Raw genomic sequence first — 19,862 nt, forward strand, 5'->3', positions numbered from 1 at the left:
GACTTGGTTGTGAAGACGCGCAACCAAGAAACTTTACTTTCGGATCTGGCGGAAACTTTCGAGAGTCTCCGCTCCGCCCGCATAAAGCTGAACCCCGATAAGTGCGTGTTCGGTGTACCTGCGGGCAAGCTTCTCGGGTTCTTGGTCTCTGCCCGAGGCATCGAGGCCAACCCCGAGAAGATACGAGCTATAGAGCGGATGCACCCCCCCAGCAAGCTTAGGGATGTGCAATGCGTCACCGGTTGCATGGCCGCCCTAAGTCGGTTCATATCGAGGCTGGGAGAGAAGGCGCTACCCTTATTTAAGCTCCTCAAACGCTCCGGGCCGTTTACTTGGACGGAGGAAGCTGAACGTGCCCTCACTCAGTTGAAGGCGTATCTCAGCTCTCCCCCAGTTCTGGTCGCCCCGGAGCCAGATGAACCCTTGCTACTCTACTTAGCGGCGACCCCGCAAGTAGTTAGTGCGGCGTTGGTTGTGGAGCGCGATGAGGGCAATCCTCATTCCGCGCATCCCCACCCTGTGCTGGCTTGGCCCGGGAGAGAGCAGGGAGGAGAGGCCCCCGAGCCGAACGGTGGCCCAAGGCCCCCGACGACCGGAGCTGGCCCTCTGCCCGCTTGTCAGACGGTGCCAGGTGCCCCCGACCCCCAGGATGGCCTGGGGGCCACTGCGGGAAGGCCGCACCTATCGCCCTCTGACCCCGAGGTTAACCCTGTGCCGACTCGACCCGGGAGAGAGCAGGGAGGAGAGGCCCCCGAGCCGAACGGTGGCCCAAGGCCCCCGACGACCGGAGTTGGCCCTTTGCCCGCTTGTCCGACGACGCCAGGAGCCCCCGACCCCCAGGACGGCCCCGAGGCCACTGTGGGAAGGCCGCGCCTATCGTCCTCCGACCCCGAGGTCGTCGGCACAGAAGACGAGTGCGCCCCGCGAGGCCGCTTGGACGAAGAGCGCCCCAGGGATGCGGCCCCTGGCGAAGAGGATCGGCCCCACCGAAAGGTGCAGCGGCCCGTCTACTTTGTTAGTGAGGCCCTCCGGGACGCCAAGACTCGATACCCTCAGGCCCAGAAGATGCTTTACGCTATTCTGATGGCTTCGAGGAAACTGCGCCATTATTTCCAGGCGCATCGGGTCACGGTGGTTACGTCTTACCCCCTCGGACAAATCTTGCATAATCGAGAGGGTACAGGACGGGTGGTGAAATGGGCAATTGAACTTTCTGAGTTCGATTTGCACTTTGAACCACGTCACGCTATCAAGAGCCAGGCCCTCGCCGATTTTGTGGCAGAGTGGACCCCGGCTCCCGAGCCCCTCTCAGTCCCCGAGGCCAGCTCGGGCCCCTCGCAGCTGCCTCACACCGCCCACTGGGTGATGCAGTTCGACGGCTCCTTGTCTCTTCAGGGCGCCGGTGCGGGGGTCACGTTGACCTCGCCGAGCGGAGACATCCTCAGATACCTGGTTCGCCTCGACTTTCGGGCGACCAATAATATGGCAGACTACGAGGGACTCCTTGCGGGACTCAGGGTGGCAGCTGGACTGGGGATCCGCCGCCTCCTGGTGTTAGGCGACTCCCAGCTGGTTGTTAACCAGGTGTGTAAGGAGTACCGATGCTCTGACCCGCAGATGGATGCTTACGTACGCCAAGTACGGCGTATGGAGCGCCATTTCGACGGGATAGAGCTTCGGCACGTGCCCAGACGGGATAACACGATTGCCGACGAACTCTCACGAGTCGCTTCCTCGCGAGCCTAGACCCCACCGGGCGCCTTTGAAGAAAGGCTTGCCCAGCCGTCGGCGCGACCCGACCCCTTAGGGGAGACGGACGCGCCTGACCGGCCCCCGAGGCCCGTCGGAGTCCAGGCCTCGGGACCCGAGGGGAGCGCTCCCAGCTCCCTTAGATTGATTGCTTGGATCGCTGAGATCCAAGCATACCTCACAGATAAGACTCTACCCGAGGACCGCGAATGGAGTGAACGCGTCCAGCGCATCTCCAAACGCTACGTGCTGGTAGAAGGGACCCTCTATTGGCGCGCGGCTAACGGAATCCTCCTGAAGTGCATTCCTCGGGAACAAGGCGTCGAGCTTCTTGCCGATATCCATGAAGGCGAATGCGGAGCCCACTCCGCCTCGCGCACCTTGGTTGGCAAAGCCTTTCGTCAAGGTTTCTATTGGCCGATAGCTCTCAATGATGCGGTCGACCTGGTCCGGCGATGCAGAGCGTGTCAATTCCACGCCAAGCAAATCCATCAGCCGGCCCAGGCCCTGCAGATCATACCACTTTCATGGCCATTTGCTGTCTGGGGGCTCGATATCCTGGGACCGTTTAGGCGGGCCCCGGGCGGATTTGAGTATCTGTATATCGCGATCGACAAGTTCACTAAGTGGCCCGAGGCTTATCCGGTCGTCAAGATCGATAAGCACTCCGCACTTAAGTTCATTAAGGGCATTACAGCCCGGTTTGGGGTGCCTAACCGTATTATTACGGATAATGGCACCCAATTCACTAGTGAACTTTTCGGCGGTTACTGCGAAGACATGGGCATCAAGCTCTGCTTCGCCTCCCCCGCCCACCCCAGAAGCAATGGCCAAGTAGAGCGCGCCAATGCGGAAATCCTCAGAGGCCTTAAAACCAAGACCTTCAACATCCTCAAGAAGCACGGCGATTCGTGGATCGAGGAGTTGCCAGCGGTGCTCTGGGCGAACCGAACCACACCAAGCCGAGCAACCGGGGAAACGCCTTTCTTCCTCGTCTACGGCGCGGAAGCGGTTCTCCCATCCGAGCTCACCCTGAGGTCCCCTCGGGCCACCATGTACTGCGAGGCTGATCAAGATCAGCTTCGCAGAGATGACCTCGACTACTTGGAGGAGCGAAGGCGGCGCGCGGCCCTCCGAGCCGCGCGCTACCAGCAGAGCCTGCGGCGCTACCATCAGCGCCGCGTCCGGGCCCGATCACTCTGCGTCGACGACCTCGTCCTACGCCGCGTCCAAACGCGTGCTGGATTGAGCAAGCTCTCACCAATGTGGGAGGGTCCGTATCAAGTGATCAGCGTCTCCCGGCCGGGCTCCGTTCGGCTGGCCACGGGCGACGGCACAGAGCTGCCTAACCCGTGGAACATCGAACACCTTCGTCGCTTCTACCCCTAATGGGGTTCGGGTGTCAGGTTTCGGGCTCGGGCCAACCCCGCACCCCCCTCGGGCGTGCAGGGTTGGCCGGGGGCTACCACATATGCATATTCTTATTTCTCTTCTATCTGTATTTCAATAAAAGCATTTTCGATTTCCTAAAGGCTGTGTCTGTGCTGTTGTTTCCTTTTGAAGAATCTTGACTTGAAATAGGTCACTCGTGCTCAATCCTGCCCTCGGGGGCTCGAGTCGGGTAAAATCGCCAAAAGGGGCCCAGAACCGAGCCGTGCCCCGGGGTGCGGTGAACTCCGGGGGGGGGGGGGGGGGGGAAGCGGCAAAAACCCACAATCGGGTCACCCATAACCCTCGGTCACCACACTCCTGGCCTGGCCAGTCTCGGCACGTGGATCTCCCCAGGCACTAGCCCCGACCCGAGCCATTTGAGGACTGGGACCTGGGCACGAGCCCTTGTTCGAGCTAAGACACAAAAGGACCATGGCACAGATCATCCTCGTTCTCATACACACAGTAAAATGAAATTGACACAGAAATTTCTTTATTTTGATTGCAGAGTAGGTTAATCTATACAAAAAGGAGGCCCGAAGGCCTCGGAAGAAAAAAAAAAGATTGGCGGGGACCTGGAAGCTCACTCCGATGCACCCGGGTCGCCAGCCTCATCGCCACTGTCGCCCACACCGCCGTCATCGCCCTCCTCGTCGGAGCTGAGGGCGAACGCGAGCCAAGGGGCCGAACCCTCGAAGCTGTGGACGATATGGCTGGCGGCGTCTTGGACCCGCGCGCGCGTGCCGTCCTCAGTCCCGGGAGGGAACTCGTCCAGCGCCGTCCATGGGGAGAAGTCGGGGTCCCTGGCCTGGTAACTCGCCAGTACGAGCTCCACCGCTCCTCGGGCGAGGTCCCTCGAGGATGACTTAATCGTCCTCTCGAGCTCCTCGGGGAGCCGTTGGAGAGTCCCGGCCATCTCCGAGAGGCGCTGGGCGAGGCCTCCCTGGTTGGCGGCGTACTTCGCAGTCCGCCCGCCCCAGAGACCCGCCTGCCGCCCGGCGCGGTCTAAACGGGACACGGCGTCGCGAAGCATGCTGGGCCCTATCTCGCCTGCCAGACGAAGGGCCTCGACCTCCCCGGTGGACGAATTCAGCGCGCCCTGCAGATCCGCGATGGTGTGTTCGGCAGCTGCGAGGCGGGCGGCTAAGTCGCTGTCGCCCGTGGCCGCCCCGCCGCTACGCGCCCTTGCATCCAGCTCCCTTGCCTGCGCCTCGAGTTCAGCGGCCCGTTGGTTCAGTGCGGCCCTCTCGGCACGGGCACCTTCCAGATTGCGACGCGCTTGTTCCTCTTGCGCAGCTTCGCGGAGGGACGCGCTCTCCACCAGCCTTTGCGCTGCGGCTTCGGCCTCCTCGAGGGCTCGCTCCCGCTCGGTGAGCACATCCTCGCGGAGACGGAGTGCGGACTCTTCTTCGGCACAGGCGGCTTCGTGCGCCGCCAGTGTGACCTCCCGAATGGCAACGGCGGCCTCGCGGTCCGCCAGGTCCCTCTCCACGACGCCGGCACGCTCTTCCAGCGCCATGGCACGGGCCTCAAGGGCTTCTTCGCACCGCCGGGATGCCACCTCGGTCTCTTGGGCAGCGGCAGCGTCAAGGACCCCCCGGGCGGCGTCGAGCTTCTTCCCTAGCTCCGCCTCCCAACTCCTGTGTTGAAGGCGGAGGTCGTCCTGTGCCTCGTTCATCACGGTAGTGGCGATGAGGGCAGCCCCCCGCTCCTCCTCCACCTCCCTGGCGATCTCCTCCAGCACCTTCCGACGGGCTTCGAGCTCTGAGGCGTGCCGGCAGTGTGCCTTGCGGCCCACCTCCACCATGGCCTCCACCGCGCGTCGCCCCTCTTCGACACGCGCCCATGCGGCGTCGAGCTCCGCCCGCTCTGCTTGCAGGGCCTCCATCTGGGCACTTAACCCGTCCAACACCGTGGTGTTTGCGACGGCTAAGGCCTGCAGAAGGGGCTCTGCACTCAGTGGGGCAACGGAAGGCGTGGGGGAGAGCCGCCTCGGTGAGGATGCCGCGCGGCTCGGCCCGCCGATGGACGTGCCGGGCTCGGGGACGTCCCCCGGACCTGACTTGTCCTGAGTGTCGCCCGAGGGAGTGGGCCCAAGCGATGCGCCCGCGGCCTCGTCGCGAGCTGCCTCGGAAGTCGTCGCCGCCTCGGCCTGGCGGAGTCTGGCCTCCTCCCGTGCGGTTTCTTCAGCCTGGCGGGCCCGGACGGCCTCCCGGGCGGCCTCCTCGGCTTCCCGTAGGCGATCCGCGGCTTCTCGCCGGTCAGATTCCCGCCTCCGGGCCTCCGCGGTCGCCGTATCCTCGGCCTCAGACTGGCCGGACTTGGAATGGCGGGAGGGACGCGACGAGATCTCGCTGAAACAGAAGAAAGACCAGAAGACAAACAAGATGGGTGAGTGAAAACTCGCGTTGGGAGAATGAATACAGCCACAATGGGCGTGGGACGAACCTGCGAGGAGGTCGGTTAAACGACCACCTTGGAGGGGAAATGAGGTTTCCCCGGGATGGTTCTGTCCCCCCATCTTGCGGAGCCGTTTTTTCTTCCGCTCCCCCTCGGGCTGCGGCATCGGCGCGGCCCCCTCCGGGCGCCTGCTGCTGACACGCGCCGCCCCGCCCCCTCGGGGAGGAGATGGGGAGGAGGTACCCTCCTGCTTCCTCTTCCCTCGGGCGTCGGCAGGGCGGCAGCCCCCCGAGCCCCCGTCACAAAGCCCGGAAGCACGACCCCCTCCTGGGGTAGATTGTTCTCCCCTGCAGCTCCCGCCCGCGCCATCATGGCCTCGAGAAGCCTGCTCCTCTGAGGCTCTGACCGCCATCATGATGGTCAGGATGTTGGCGCGATCTGGATCGTTGCAGAGGGGGAGGACTCCTTGGGGGATGAGGGATGCCTCCACGGAGCTGAGATTCAGCACCCGTTGGATCATTACCTTGAAGTCTTCAGGGACCCAGTCCCATTTGACCCCCCGGTGGGTCCTCATACAGTCCTCGGACCCGGTGTACTCCCAGGCGCCCCGGGCGCGCCGCTGGAGTGGCGCGATCCGGCGACGAAGGTAGTCGCCGTACACCATGGCCCCTGTGAGCCCCTGGGATCGCAGGCCCGTCAGGCGGTCGAGGACGGCGTCGTAGCCATCTCCCAGATCTACCGGCGCCCGCCAGCTGGAGGCCTGCGCCGGGGGCTGGCTCGGAAGTCGGAGGCGCGCTTCGTCGGCGAGGGGGGTGTAGAACCAGTCGCTCTTCGCGTCATCCCACTTCTTGCGGAGGACGCAGGGAATGTAGCGGTTCAGCACCGGCCCCCGCGGTTGGAAGTAGCAGCCACCAACCACCGACGGCGGCGACACCGGCTGTACGGTGAAGAACCACCGGAACAGCCGAAGGGATGGGCGCACCCCGATGAACATCTCGCACAGGTGCGCGAAGATGGCCAATGTCATTACCGCGTTGGGGGTGAGGTGCGCCATCTGGAGATCGTAAAACTCCAGAATATCCATGAAGAAAGAAGAAAATGGCGGAACCAGCCCTGCCATTGCGAAAGGGAGGAAGAAAACGGACCGCCCCGGGTAGCGTGGCGCCGGGCGTCCCTCGCCCAGCGTAACTATCTCCCGGCCGGTGGCAGATTCTGGCATGAAGCGGCGCGGCAGCCCGGCCTGCCTCTCGCTCACGATGCGGGAAGGCGGCAGCACGCTACCATCGAGTGGAGCGGAGCCCCGTGCCATGACGCCGGTAGAAGAGATGTTTGAGAGCGAGCGCGTGTGGCGAGGGTAGGGCATAGGAAACAAGGAGTTAGGGCGCAAGCGGCGAAGACAAGGGGAATAATGGCGAGAGGAAGGAAGCGAATCTCTTCCTCGGTGTCTTTATACCTTTGCCAACGCTGTGCCCGGCTCCTCGCTTCTTGCGCCCACTATCTCGCTCCCTCTTTTCTCGCGCCCACGCTTCCACTAATCCCATTCGCCCGCTTGCGGCGCGTGAGGTGGATATGCGGTTGTGGCAGTCGAGATGGAACATATCATGCGCACGTTAAATACACTCGCCGACCGAAGCACCATCAGCATATCTCCGGGCAAAACGAACCGGCTCGTCCCGATTCGCGTGCTACTCGAGTAATGTGGCAGTCTTGAAGAGGCCGCTCATTATTGACAGTCGAGTTACCATTGCCGATGTGCGTGATTTGCGACCGTTGTTTTTCTGCCCAACTGTAGAGACCAGCCCCACTTGTCACCAGGCCTAAGTAAGTGGCGTCACGCCCGACCGCTTCCCTCGAGGAGGGCGATCGCCCTGGCATAACGCCGGGGGCTACTGTCGGTGACATGGGACCGGGAGTATCGTGACTAGAGGTTTGGGCAGGAGCAATCACCCACGTGGCCTGACCCCCTCGGGGGGGGGGGGGGGGGGGCGGGCCCGAGGGTGATGAGGCCGCCCCTCTCTTCGTCTCCCCGAGGGGTCGGACCGCTCCCGTTTCGGCCCCGAGGGCCGAGGCGCCCCGACCCCTTGTGGGTTTTGCGCCGCGTGTATGGGTTAGGTGAGCACAGCGAGGCTCACCTAACCGTATTTATTGCAGGTTTGAACGAGCGCGTCACGCCGCATGTAACGCAGTGCAGCGCGCTCGTTTATCCGGTCTATGACCGGTCACAGACCGGTCAGATCGTGGGTTAGGTGACAACAGGCGGTCTGACACACGCCTCGCCCCATCCCGTCAGGATAAGAGCCTCCAGGCACTTGTCCCTAGCCGGAGCCAGCGTGCTAGCTCCTGGAGATGGCACGTTGGTCCCGGTCAGATATATGCCAGGCTTCATCCCAACCGTTACAAGCAAGACATTGTATGAAGAAGGGCGAACATGCAGATTGATAAACTGACGCGTGGTGGACAAGAATGACCGATTTGTGACGGCCTGACACTGGTCATGTCGTCGGCAGATAGCCATGTTCCCACGTCGCACCTGCTTCCGGCGGAAGTGGAGGTAGGTATGGGCCGTCCTATCAGAAGGTCATTCGGACGGCAACCATTACAAATCTCCGCCCATTTATGAAGGAAAGGCGGGCGAAGTTTTAGAAAAAAGAGGATGGGTCCCGACCAAAAAGGGAAATAGGTAGAAGTGGTGCATGTGGTATCCCCTTGAGATATAAAAGGAGGACCTTGCCCACTTGCGGGAGAAAAAAAAGAAAAAGAGGGGAGGAGAAGATCCCACGAGAGGAAAAAAGGAGGAAAGGGGTTTCTAGAGTTTGAGCGCTCTGGCTCTCCAGCTCTTGGTAGCTTCTTCATACACAGATCTACCAGAACACAGGAGTAGGGTATTACGCTTCTCAGCGGCCCGAACCTGTATACATCGCCCGTGTCTTGTGTGTTTCCACTTTGGCGAACGTTTCACAGACTAGGAGCTTAGAACCTCAGCCAGGGCCCCCGGCCGAACTGGCAAAGGGGGACCTGCGCGGTCTCCCGGTGAGGAGCCCCGCGCTCCGTCAAACGGCGTCGACCTTGTACCTGTCGCGGCGAGCGGTGACCTCCCGGGCGCGTTCCATGATGCCCTTGATCTCGTCGGCGATGTCGTGGCGCATCTTGGCCGCCTTCCCCAAGAAGCCGGCGGCCACCTTGCTCACCATCCCTTTGGAGCCATGGTTGTCGTCGTCGACGCGCACCCGCACCATGAAGGTGTCGAGGACGTCGTCGGCGTCGTAGGAGAGCTCCCTGACGTCGCGCGCCCAGAGCTCGACCTGCTCGTCGAGCTGGTCGGAGGGCACGTCGCCGACCTTGCGGAGGGCGGCCTGCATGCTCTCCAGCTCTCTCCGGAGAGCCTCGACGTTCCTCTTGACGCCCTTCTGCAGCTTGTACTCGTCCATGGCAAGCTCGCCTAGCTTCAGCAGCAGGTTGCCCATAGCCCCCGTCGCGGAATCCATGGCCGCCGAGCAGCCGACACGATCTCGACCTCAACGATTCGGGGTGGGCGTCGATGCGTTGCGCACTCGAATTTCTTCTACAGACGACGCGCCAGCCACAATTTTGTAGCAGCCCGTTCGCTGCGAACACTTCAACGGGTTAGATTTCCAGGGTGAGGATTTCCAGGCGGCGGGAGGAGAGGAGGGGGCGAATAACTTACCAGATCACCGAGACGTGCTCGCCGGAGCGGAGGCCGTCGTTGGGCTTGTCGGCGTCGGATTCGCCGGCATCAAGTTCGTCACTCCGGGATGAATGGAATGGGGGACTTCACTGGAGAGGACTAATAAAGAATGAGAGTTGGTCACCCGGGATGAGGTGGCAAGCAAAGCTCGTGGTCCTTGTGTATTTGTGGAATGGAGGGAGTGGACTTTGCGTCAACGCATCAAAGTTCAAAGATGGAGGCTGGAGAACGACCAGGGATTATCACCTGCTTATTTTTTAATACACATAATAATATAGTTTAATTTATTCTTATATATTTGCATCAACTGGGAATGTCACGTGAGGTATATTTGCATGAGTAATTTTTGACGTAAAAGAGGCCGAGGAACTAATCATTATCGTAGACATCATGCATCAATGGATTGGCCACATGCGCTCCTTCCTCCCATTTCAGTTGAGAAAAAAAACCTTACTCCCTTCATCCCAATATAAATACACTTAGAATAGGATGTGACATTTTATAATACATTATGAACTGACAAACACGTATGGATTGTAGAACAAATGTAACAAGAGTGGATAAATATGGCTGCTAGAAGCCTAAAAGCATGGTTTAAGTACTAATGTGCTTGTAGTTAAGTACTACCTCATTTTTAAAATGTATATGACACCGTTGATTTTTCACACAACGTTTGACCATTCATCTTCTTTATAAGAATTAGTATAAATATATAAAATTATAAATTAAAATAAATGATAATTCATAACAAAACACATGACATTTATATAAAGTTTTTGAATAAGATAAAATGTCAAACATTGTGTGAAAAGTCGATAACGACGTAAATGGATGGTTGTATCAATCAACTATTAATGGAATAAGCATGGAGCTGTGTGGGTACTAGGAGCTGCAGCAATATATGCTACTTTTGAGGGATGCATCCAAGACATAACTTAAAAGAAAAATAAATCAAGCCTACCTGGAATGTGGGAATTTCTCCAGTAATCTGATATCTGGAGCAACTTGATTTTTCACATTTTGATCCTTTTAAAAAACTTATTTTGTGAATAGACTCCTAAAAACACTTATTCCGGAAATGGTCTTTTTCGCGACACCAACGTCATTGGCGCTGTGGTCTAACATGACGGCGTTAATGTTGGCGCCGCCCTCCTAGCCCCCCCGATGGAAGCTAAGTCACTAATGTGAAGGGACGGCGCAAAAGACATTTGTCGCCGAGGACCAGTCTTTAATTTTTTTGAAAAAGGACTTATTTGTAATAAAAATACTTACAAACAGGTCCTCAACATAGTGTAATTGGTGTCAAGGACCTATTTATAAATATTTTTTTTATTATAAATAGATCCTTTTTTATTACAAATAAGTCATTTTTCAGAAAAATTACAAATTGGTCCTAGACGCCAATGTCTTTAGCACCGTCCCCTTCATTAGTGACTTAGCTTCTATCGGGGGGCTAGGGGGACGATGCTAACGTCATTGGCGTCATCATATTGGACCATGGCGCCAAAGATGTTAGCGCCACGGAAAGGACTATTTATAGAATAAATTTTTTAGGGCCCATTTGTAATATAAGTTGTCATGGTTACGGAAAAGGCATAACTTCCACTGGTGGAGAAGTGGTTTCTAGTCCCGGTTTACAACCCCCTTTAGTCTGGTTGAAAACCGGGACTACAAATCTAGGACTAAAGATCATTAAAATACCTATGAGTAAAAATGCATCTTTAGTCCCGATTAGTAACTTTAACAGGGACTAAAGATGGTAGTGCCAAGGTTTTTTTCTTTTCTTTTTCATTGTTTTTTCTCCTTGCATATTGATTTCAAACCGAACTCCAACAAAATCATCCATATTCACAAAAACATCACAAAATCGTCCACAAATTCAACAACAAAATCATCCACATTCACAAAACATCACAAAATCATCGAAAATCATCACAAATTTACAACACTTTCTTTCATGCAAGATTGATGGAAACGCCACTGCCCTCCGCGCCGGCCGCCGCTGCCTACCACCGCCCTTCACACCGGGCGGCGCCGCCTACCGCCGCCCTCCGTGACGTAGAGGGAAAAGAGAAGGGGAGGAGGGAATCGGAGGAGGAGGAGGGAGAGGGAAAGGGGAGGAAGAGAAGAAGGACATCGATCTGAGGAGAAGGAGTGGAGGAGGACAGGGGATAAGATCTGAGGTGAAGGCACTTGTGCCGAAGCGAGATAAAGGAAGAGAGAGAGAGAGAGAGCGAGACGTGGGAGAGAGATATTTAGTCTAGATCAAAAAAATACCTCTGAACTTATAACTGAGAATAAAAATGGTTTTTGTTAAACCGGGACTATTGTGTTTTTTGCCCAACCCATAAAAGATGGTTTTTCCAGTAGTGTTTTATCCTATGACTTATAGAATATACTGATATGGCATACCTTCGTATGTACGATAGACTTCCATATATAATAAGGAAATCGACAGGAGATTATGGAAATAAACCTCACGGGCATGTAACGCAACAGAATTCTACTCGGAGAAGGTTAGGACTATACCATATCGTGTAGAGTCCGGGGTCTCTGAGTTCTACTTGGAGACTAGGGGGATTCACGGTATAAATAGACACCCCCTGAGGGGTCAAGAAATCAAATCATAGCACTAGCCAATCCACTACTACATAAGCAATCCGGAGGACTTGAAGCCTACTCGCCGGAGATCCCGTCGAAACCATCTCGACAATGATCTCCTCGGTAACCTTGGGATCAGTTGTTCTCTCTTATAATTTATGGATTTCTATATCAATCTCATATAAACTCGATTATGGCTATTACCTTACGAGTGGCCTGAACCAGTGTAATCATTGTCTATTTGTTTGCTTGATGTCGAATTGTGTTGACATAAGTTCTTTTTAAAAGAACTAAAAGGTGAAAAATCCTGTCTGGAGCAACATGTGCAGCATCCTTCCATATAACTTGATTATAAAGTCGCGCATTTGCACGACTCTGACCATACTGTCATGTACTCATGTGCTTTATATATAGAGTGAATTTCAGAAAACCCCATGTTTTGAGGCCAATGTAACACATAACCACAGGTTATATTTATTTTCTCATATAACCCAGTGCATTCAATCCAATTAACACAATACCACAGGTTTAAGTGTGGGAAAGTGCCACAATGGCAAGTGACATGGCAGACCTGCTCCATATCAGCTGGCCCCACCTGCCAGATCAATGCGTGGGCTATTTAGGGCGGGATCATGCGGGAGAACGGAAGCACCCATCCTCTGTTCCCACGCATGCGACGATGCACCCCTCGTCTTCCTCATGCTCGTTGCGGCAATGTTCCACCAAATCATCCTCTTACAAGTTCAGAGGGGCAGCTCGTCGTGCACAGGCAAAGGCAAGCATCTCCAACTCTGCTTTTCTGCAAGTAGGTTCCAATTTTAATCAATTACTGTTTGTAGGGTTTCGGTAACTTGGGAGTTTGCGATTTTTGTCAATGCAAAATAAAATTGCATGATATTTTAGTGTTATGTTGAGCAAGTGAGAAGGATGGCCTAGGAAGGTTCAGATGCTGGGAGACAATCCAATGGGTGCCCCGTATGAGATGGATTGCTGACTCAATTTCTTTCTCACTAGTTTGTGTTATTTATGTTTCAGTTGGCATTTTTTTTCTTGTTGCAGAATGGCGATGAATGTGATTTTGTCTCTCGATTCGATGGGTAGCGGCCGCAAGAGATCTCAACACAATTGAGATTGAACGACACACTGTTGACTGTGCAAGAAATCGAAATGAAGCTTAATTGAATCAATGGTATGAACTGCACAAGGAGAGGATGATAGCTGACTGAGATAGGAACAAGGCCATCGCCATGTTGCAGGCTCTGGAGAGTGGAGAGGAAAAGGAGGGATCAATTCGAACGGATGGCGCTATCACTACAGATAAAACAACAAATTTTGTTGGTGTCCAATGTTATGATACTTGTACTGTTGATCGTTCTTGCTTAAGTGATTGCTTGAGAAAAATAGGATGGTCGCTTTGTGAGAATGCACTTGTATGCCAGAGAATGGTATATAAAACTTGAGTTCTTCACATGTTCTTCACATTTCATTAGCCCTAATTTCTTGACAAGACAAACGTGATCAAAAGGCAAGATTTAATTCCTCGTCAACCATGAATAATATTGCCTGCTAGGAATATTGATTCTATCCATCTCCCTGATCTTGGTACCCAACGAGTTCTCTTCCTCTACTCTTCCTCCAGCTAGGTCAACAGCACGATCATCATGTGAGGCCATCATGCGAGAGATGGTTGGGGAACACCATCGCCATCCGTGTGCGCAAGAAAGAGACGGGAGGCGCGCGCCGTGCCGCGTGCGTGGGAACAGGGAATGTGCGCTTCAGTTCTTCCGCGTGATCCCGCCCTAAATAGCCCACGTATTGATCTGGTAGGTGGGGTCAACTAATGTGGAGCAGGTCTGCCATGTCACTTGCCATTGTGGCACTTTCCCACACTTAAACCTGTGGTACTGTGTTAATTGGATTGATTGCACTGGGTTATGTGAGAAAATAGATAGAACCTGTGGTTATGTGTTACATTGGCCTCAAAACATGGGGTTTTCTGAAATTCACTCATATATATATGAAGATATGTAGTCAATGATAACTATGTATGTTAAATTTTAGTATTAAAAAAGTGCCAGCTGTATTTGTTTAATTTTGTTGAATGAAATTTTGAATGTTTGTTTTCATAACTTGAAACTATATAATGGATACAATTCTAATCCACGTGTGGTGAGGATCCAATCTGATGCCAAAAGGTATAGTTACTCGATGGCTTTGTTTTGGAGATACATCATTAGATATTTTGATCTATCGTTCATATCTTGTACAACAAAGTTGATGATTATGGAGATTTGATATTGGGATCACTAAGTTAATTGATGATGATTAACAGAGCGAGTAAAGAATGATGAGTACATATATTAACCATAACTGCAGGAAATTTAGTTGATAGTATTGTTGAACCATCTGAGTACAGAAATCCAGGGCAAAGTATATCTATAAGGATGGAGTTAAGATACCTTTAATAAATCCAGTGAATTTTAAGATACATATGATATATCTAATGAACCTTTTCCAGGTTATCATCAACATCATTGTCTCTAGTTTTGGCAACAGTTGGCATCCACAACAGGCCCATATTAATCTGGCATCATACGATGGAATATAATATAACCTAGTGCAATGAATATAGACAAAAGTCTGTCTAAATTTGTTGTATTGCATATTTGCATTATGTCTCATTTAATTTTAGGTTGAGGTTTTTCTCATGAAGGGAGTAACATCTTAAAAGAGACTGATCTATATATAGATCAAGTAGCCCGTGTTCACAAACAAGTTTGTCACGAATATTTATGGGAGAATAGCTACTTTGGTCCCTAAAGTTTCTCTGTAGGATCAGTTTAGTCCCTAACTTTTTAAATGGTCCAAAAAAATCCTTAAACTTTGTCATAAGGTCTAAAATAATCCTTGGGTCCACTAAAATCATTATATAGATATGCCATGTCATCATTCATGCAAAATCTATGATGAATTGTCCAATTTACCCTTACGTATATCATAGAAAAATAAATATAAGGGTGAATTAGACATAACCATAGGAAAAAATACTTATCCTTTTTTTTCACCCTTTTGAGGTGTATTTTTGCTCTTACATTTTACCCTTTATTTTTTATTTTCCTATGATATATGTAAGGGTAAATTGGACAAATCATATAGATTTTGCATAGGAATGTGACATGGCATGTCCATGTGGCGATTTTGGTGGGACTAAGGACTATATCAACCCACATGACAAAATTAAAGGACTTGTTTAGACAATATGAAAAATTAAGAACTAAAATGACCTAGGAGCGAAACTTTAGGGACCATATTAGCTATTCTCCCAATATTTATCTAATCATGTTAGTTAAATTTAATATGGTATAGATCAAATTGTATTCTACAGAAATATATAACCTATCAAATTGTATCTTGCTGTTTTCTTTATTGTTGTTTACGCCATCAACAGTATCTATGTTAAATGCAAATTTTTATCATTGATTTTTCTTTGCACTCCTATATCTATAAAAAAATTGAAATTGTAACTACATGAAAGTATTTTTCAAGGAAAATATAGTACGTATATATTGTCACTTTTACATATTTGCTATTAATAAATCTATGCACGTATATTTGTGATTTAAAATTTCATCGTTTGACTGAACGCATTGTAAAACTTCGTCAATTTGGGAAGTGAGTCTATCGAATTTTCCCATTACATTAGTGACCCCATTAAAACATAGTTTCACAATATGGATAAGAAACAAAGACTAATTTGCGGCCAACTGGCCAATTTGCAAAGAGAAAGTAAACAATATGGCAAGTGGCAAAATAAGAAAGTTATAGTACCAAGAAATTAAAACACATGTTACTGACTGAAAGAAACTTAAAACATATTATTGATGACTGGACCATGCGTAGCATATACTCCCTCCGGGTTGAATACTTTTGTCGCTTTACATAAGGCTAATGCATATAAAATATTTGACTATAAATAATTTCTAAAATGTTTATTTTAGAAATAGGAAGACTATATGTATAGATTGGTTTTAAAAAGTACTTCAATAAAATCATATATTTTCTAATACTTAATTATGTATATATATCTATTATTTTATATACTAAAAGTCTATTAAACTTCTTACGTACGAACGCTCTCAAGCCGCCATATGGTGCTCCTACAATTGCTCCTAGGCCTCCACGTGGCACAATCTAATCTCACCGTCGATTTTTATATAAATTGGTGTACCCGTTATTTTATACCGTTAGATCAGATCTATCCTGTTGATTTTCATTTAAATTGGTGGATCCGTTATTTGGTACCAACAAATCAGATCTATATATATCTTAACTAATTAAAAGATTCGTATTTTTCCTTTAGTCACACTATTTTTTTCGTCCGTATATAGTCCAGTCCGATTCCCTCCCCTCTCGCGCTTGTGTGCGTGACTGCTCGGTAAAAAAAAAACACATCGCATGTTTTCGGGTAAGGCTTGATTCCAGATACGAAACGGATTTGCTCCGATTTTTAGGAAAACGGAAAGAGAAGAAGATGAGGATTGAAACCCTCAATCAATTTTAGATTATCTCTAAGGATGTAGCTGGATTTCAAGGTGGAGACAGCTTCAGAAGTCGTCGGGAATGTGGGGAACTCTGGACGGAGGTAGGGAACGACCCTGTGACGGGCCCATATGGTAGTGAGAGAGGAGTAAAGGGAGGTAAATTATACTTATGTTTGCTTTTTTTTCGGGCCTGACGCGTGCTTGCGGATCAAGGTGGAGGAGAGAAAAAGGATGAAAGTAAGGTTGCTCGGATTCAGGCTGAGGGAGGCCATGGGCTGAAAATGGCCTAGAATGGAAGAATGATTCTTATTTAGATTTTCATTTAAAAAATGCTGAAATGATATTTGTATTATTAAAATTAGCAAATAAGTTCTAAAAATTTCAAGAAAAATCCATAAAGTGTAATTAATTATGGAGAACTTCATAAAAAATAAATTCAGCCATATCATTTTATTTACACACTTACTTTACTTTTAAATTAATTTAAACACCTACCTACTTAAAAAATATCAAGTATTCCAGGAAATTTGTATTTAATTAATTACATAATTAAATCTTTCTCAACTTCTCCTCAATTTTCTCATCTCTTTTTCCCGTTGCAACGCACGGGCATTTTTTCGTATGTTTGTCTATATATACATACATACATATATATATATATATGCGCTAAACCGCGCCCAATGTGCATTATAACTAAAACGCTCCCCTCACATACCCCCATACCCCCACCCCGGGGCTAATGCGCGACTAGTTGCGCGGATAGCTGCTACTATACTAGTACTAGTTTATTACTAGTAGTACTACCACTACACTAATATTACTAGTAGTACTACTACACTATAATACTACTAATATTACTACTATAATATATATACATATATTATATTTATATATTTTTGATGTATAAAAAATATACACATATACAAACTTTATATACGATGTGTACAAACTTTGTATACGATGTATACAAACTTTGTATATACGTCGTATATAAAGTTTGTATACACGTATACAAAGTTTGCATGTGCGTATACAAACTTTGTATACAAGTATACAAACTTTATATACGTACGTATACAAAGTTTGTATACGTGTTGTATATAAAGTTTGCATACACGTACACAAAGTTTATATGCACGTATACAAAGTTTGTATACACATATACAAACTTTTTATAGGTATATGTAAGTGCTAAAAGACCGAAAAGAAAAAACCGGAAAGAAAACCGGAAAAAACTAAAGAGAGAAGCAAAAACAGAAAAAAAAAAACCAACAGGAAAAAACGTGGGCCCCACCCCCAACGCATGCGCTGCCGCGCGGCCCCCTCCGCGCGCGCCACGTGCCTCGCCCCCCGCGCGGCTGATCGCTCGTTAGGTCCATGATGCCGTTGATCTCGTCGGTGATGTCGTGGCGCGTCTTGGCCTTCCGGAGGAAGCCGGCCACCTTGTTCATCACCATCCCTTTGGAGCCGTGGTTGTCGTCGTCGACGCGCTCGCGCACCATGAAGGTGTCGAGGACGTCGTCGGCGTCGTAGGAGAGCTCCCTGACGTCGCGCGCCCAAAGCTTGACCTGCTCGTCGAGCTGGTCGGAGGGCATGTCGCCGACCTTGCGGAGGGCGGCCGGCATGCTCTCCATCTCTCTCCGGAGAACCTCGACGTTCCTCTTGCCGCCGCCGTGCTGCGCCGCAGCCGAAGAAGAGCACGCAGCCGCTGCGCCATGCCTCGCCAGAGCTGGAGAAGAGCACACGGCTGCCGAGTCGTGCCACGCCGCCGCTGCATCATGCCGCTTCGCAGGCGCGGGAGCCACCGGCGGCGAGAGTGGAGACCGAGGCGATGAGCAAAGTTTTTTCCTTGATAGTTTCTCTTCCCCAAACTGAGTTCACCAGGCTCAAGCCAACGTGGTGGCCCAAAGTCTAAACCAGGTCCAAACTGCAAAACAAGGTAACTATACCTGGTGTTAAGTGAAAAGGTAGATGTTAAGTGAAAAGGTAGAGTTAGACTTGGTTCATGGTGAAACTTTGGTCAATAAATCAGGCCCAAAGTGAAATTTATTCTTTATCTTACTTAAAAATATAGGTAAACGTATGAGATATAAATTATGCTTAACGTAAATCTTAGTAATAAAACAACTCGTAACAAAATAAATTATAAATTATAATTATGTAAATTTTTAGATAAAATAAATGATCAAATTTGTGTAAAAAGTTAACGGTGTTATCTATTAAAAAACAAAGATTAAAAAGTGGAGTATTCGGATTCCTACACGAACTGACATAATCCACTCATTCTGAATGGAGGATCGTGGCATAGGAAAAATGGAGAAAATTTTCCTTCCACAGGTTTAACATGAAAAACATAAAGAGTTTAAACATCCACTACAACGTCTATTTCTTTTCCTTTGCTAAGTTCAAGATAAATCAATGCTCAAAACCTCAAATGACTATAATTTAATAAGAACACAAGCAAGTTTTTAATGATTGTGATTGATTAGAAAGATCCATGAGTTGTTTTCTAATTCTCTATTTTACACAAACAAGTACAATTCTATCTCATTTCTATGTTGCTCCAATTACTAGGTATTTCCTATCTTTCATTTCAAATATGTCCTAAATCAGTGCTAATATGCTAAAGTCAAACTTAAAGTTTCTTTAATGATAAAACATATCGCAACAAAATAAATAATTTTATATAAATGTTTTGAATAGGACGAATGGTCAAATATCAACGAAAAAATCAATTGTGTCATCTATTGAAAAACAAAGAGAGTATCAGGCAGCAATAACTCTTCTATACGAGAAACGCTACGGTGCTAGTATTATATTAGCATTAGGAATGATGTGAACCGTCGATTTATAAGAACATATTAACTTTACTAATTCAGTGTTTAGGATAATTTTGGTATTTGGGTTTTTATCCATTCATCTGTCCGTTTTCGCTCTATGGTCCTGTTCGTTTCCACGATAAGGAGTGGATAAAGTTTTGGATTTTCGTGGCATGCTTTTCAAATTGCTAAACAGTACGTTTTGTGTAAAAACATAATATTAGATTAATCCATTTTTCAAGTTTGTAATAATTAAAACTTAATTAATTATATGTTATTAACATCTTGTTTTACGTGAAACAATTAATTTTCATCTTCGGAGCATTCAAACACCACCTACCGCTGGCTTGACAATGGCGCATCCTTCCGCTGCCGGGTCTCGCTCAGGCGCTCTGCAAACTTCCTGCCGGCGTCGTTCTACTCCGCGGTCGCTGCCACAAGGCGTTCACCCCCGCAAGATGCAGCCGTTCTTTCTAATTTGCCTCTTTCTTCTCAAACTCCATTCGTTGCCCCCATTTTGCCACCGTGCGTGCGCGCGAGTCCCCTAAATCGCAGCCACCGCAGCCGTTCGCTTCTCCGAACGTGCGCCCTCTGATCCATTCCGGCGACGGCTAC

The 19,862-nt window shown here is 49.8% G+C and overlaps 1 protein-coding gene across 1 annotated transcript; it reads right to left on the reverse strand.

Moving 5' to 3' along the window:
• Positions 1-8,034: 8,034 nt before the first annotated feature.
• On the reverse strand, positions 8,035-9,413 carry LOC4346840 (disease resistance protein PIK6-NP-like). The gene is made up of 2 exons (XM_015757016.3): positions 9,266-9,413; positions 8,035-9,185 (listed from the first exon to the last, which is right to left on the reverse strand). Exon 2 carries the CDS (start codon positions 9,063-9,065, stop codon positions 8,631-8,633), a length of 435 nt encoding a protein of 144 aa, XP_015612502.1. The 5' UTR covers positions 9,066-9,185; positions 9,266-9,413; the 3' UTR covers positions 8,035-8,630.
• Positions 9,414-19,862: the final 10,449 nt, after the last annotated feature.

Source organism: Oryza sativa, chromosome 9 (assembly GCF_034140825.1).
Source record: "Oryza sativa Japonica Group chromosome 9, ASM3414082v1".
NCBI lineage: Eukaryota > Viridiplantae > Streptophyta > Magnoliopsida > Poales > Poaceae > Oryza > Oryza sativa.

What these genes read in the sequence shown, in the direction of transcription:
- LOC4346840 (XM_015757016.3), bottom strand. Translation starts at nt 9,065, where the DNA reads ATGGATTCCGCGACGGGGGCTATGGGCAACCTGCTGCTGAAGCTAGGC.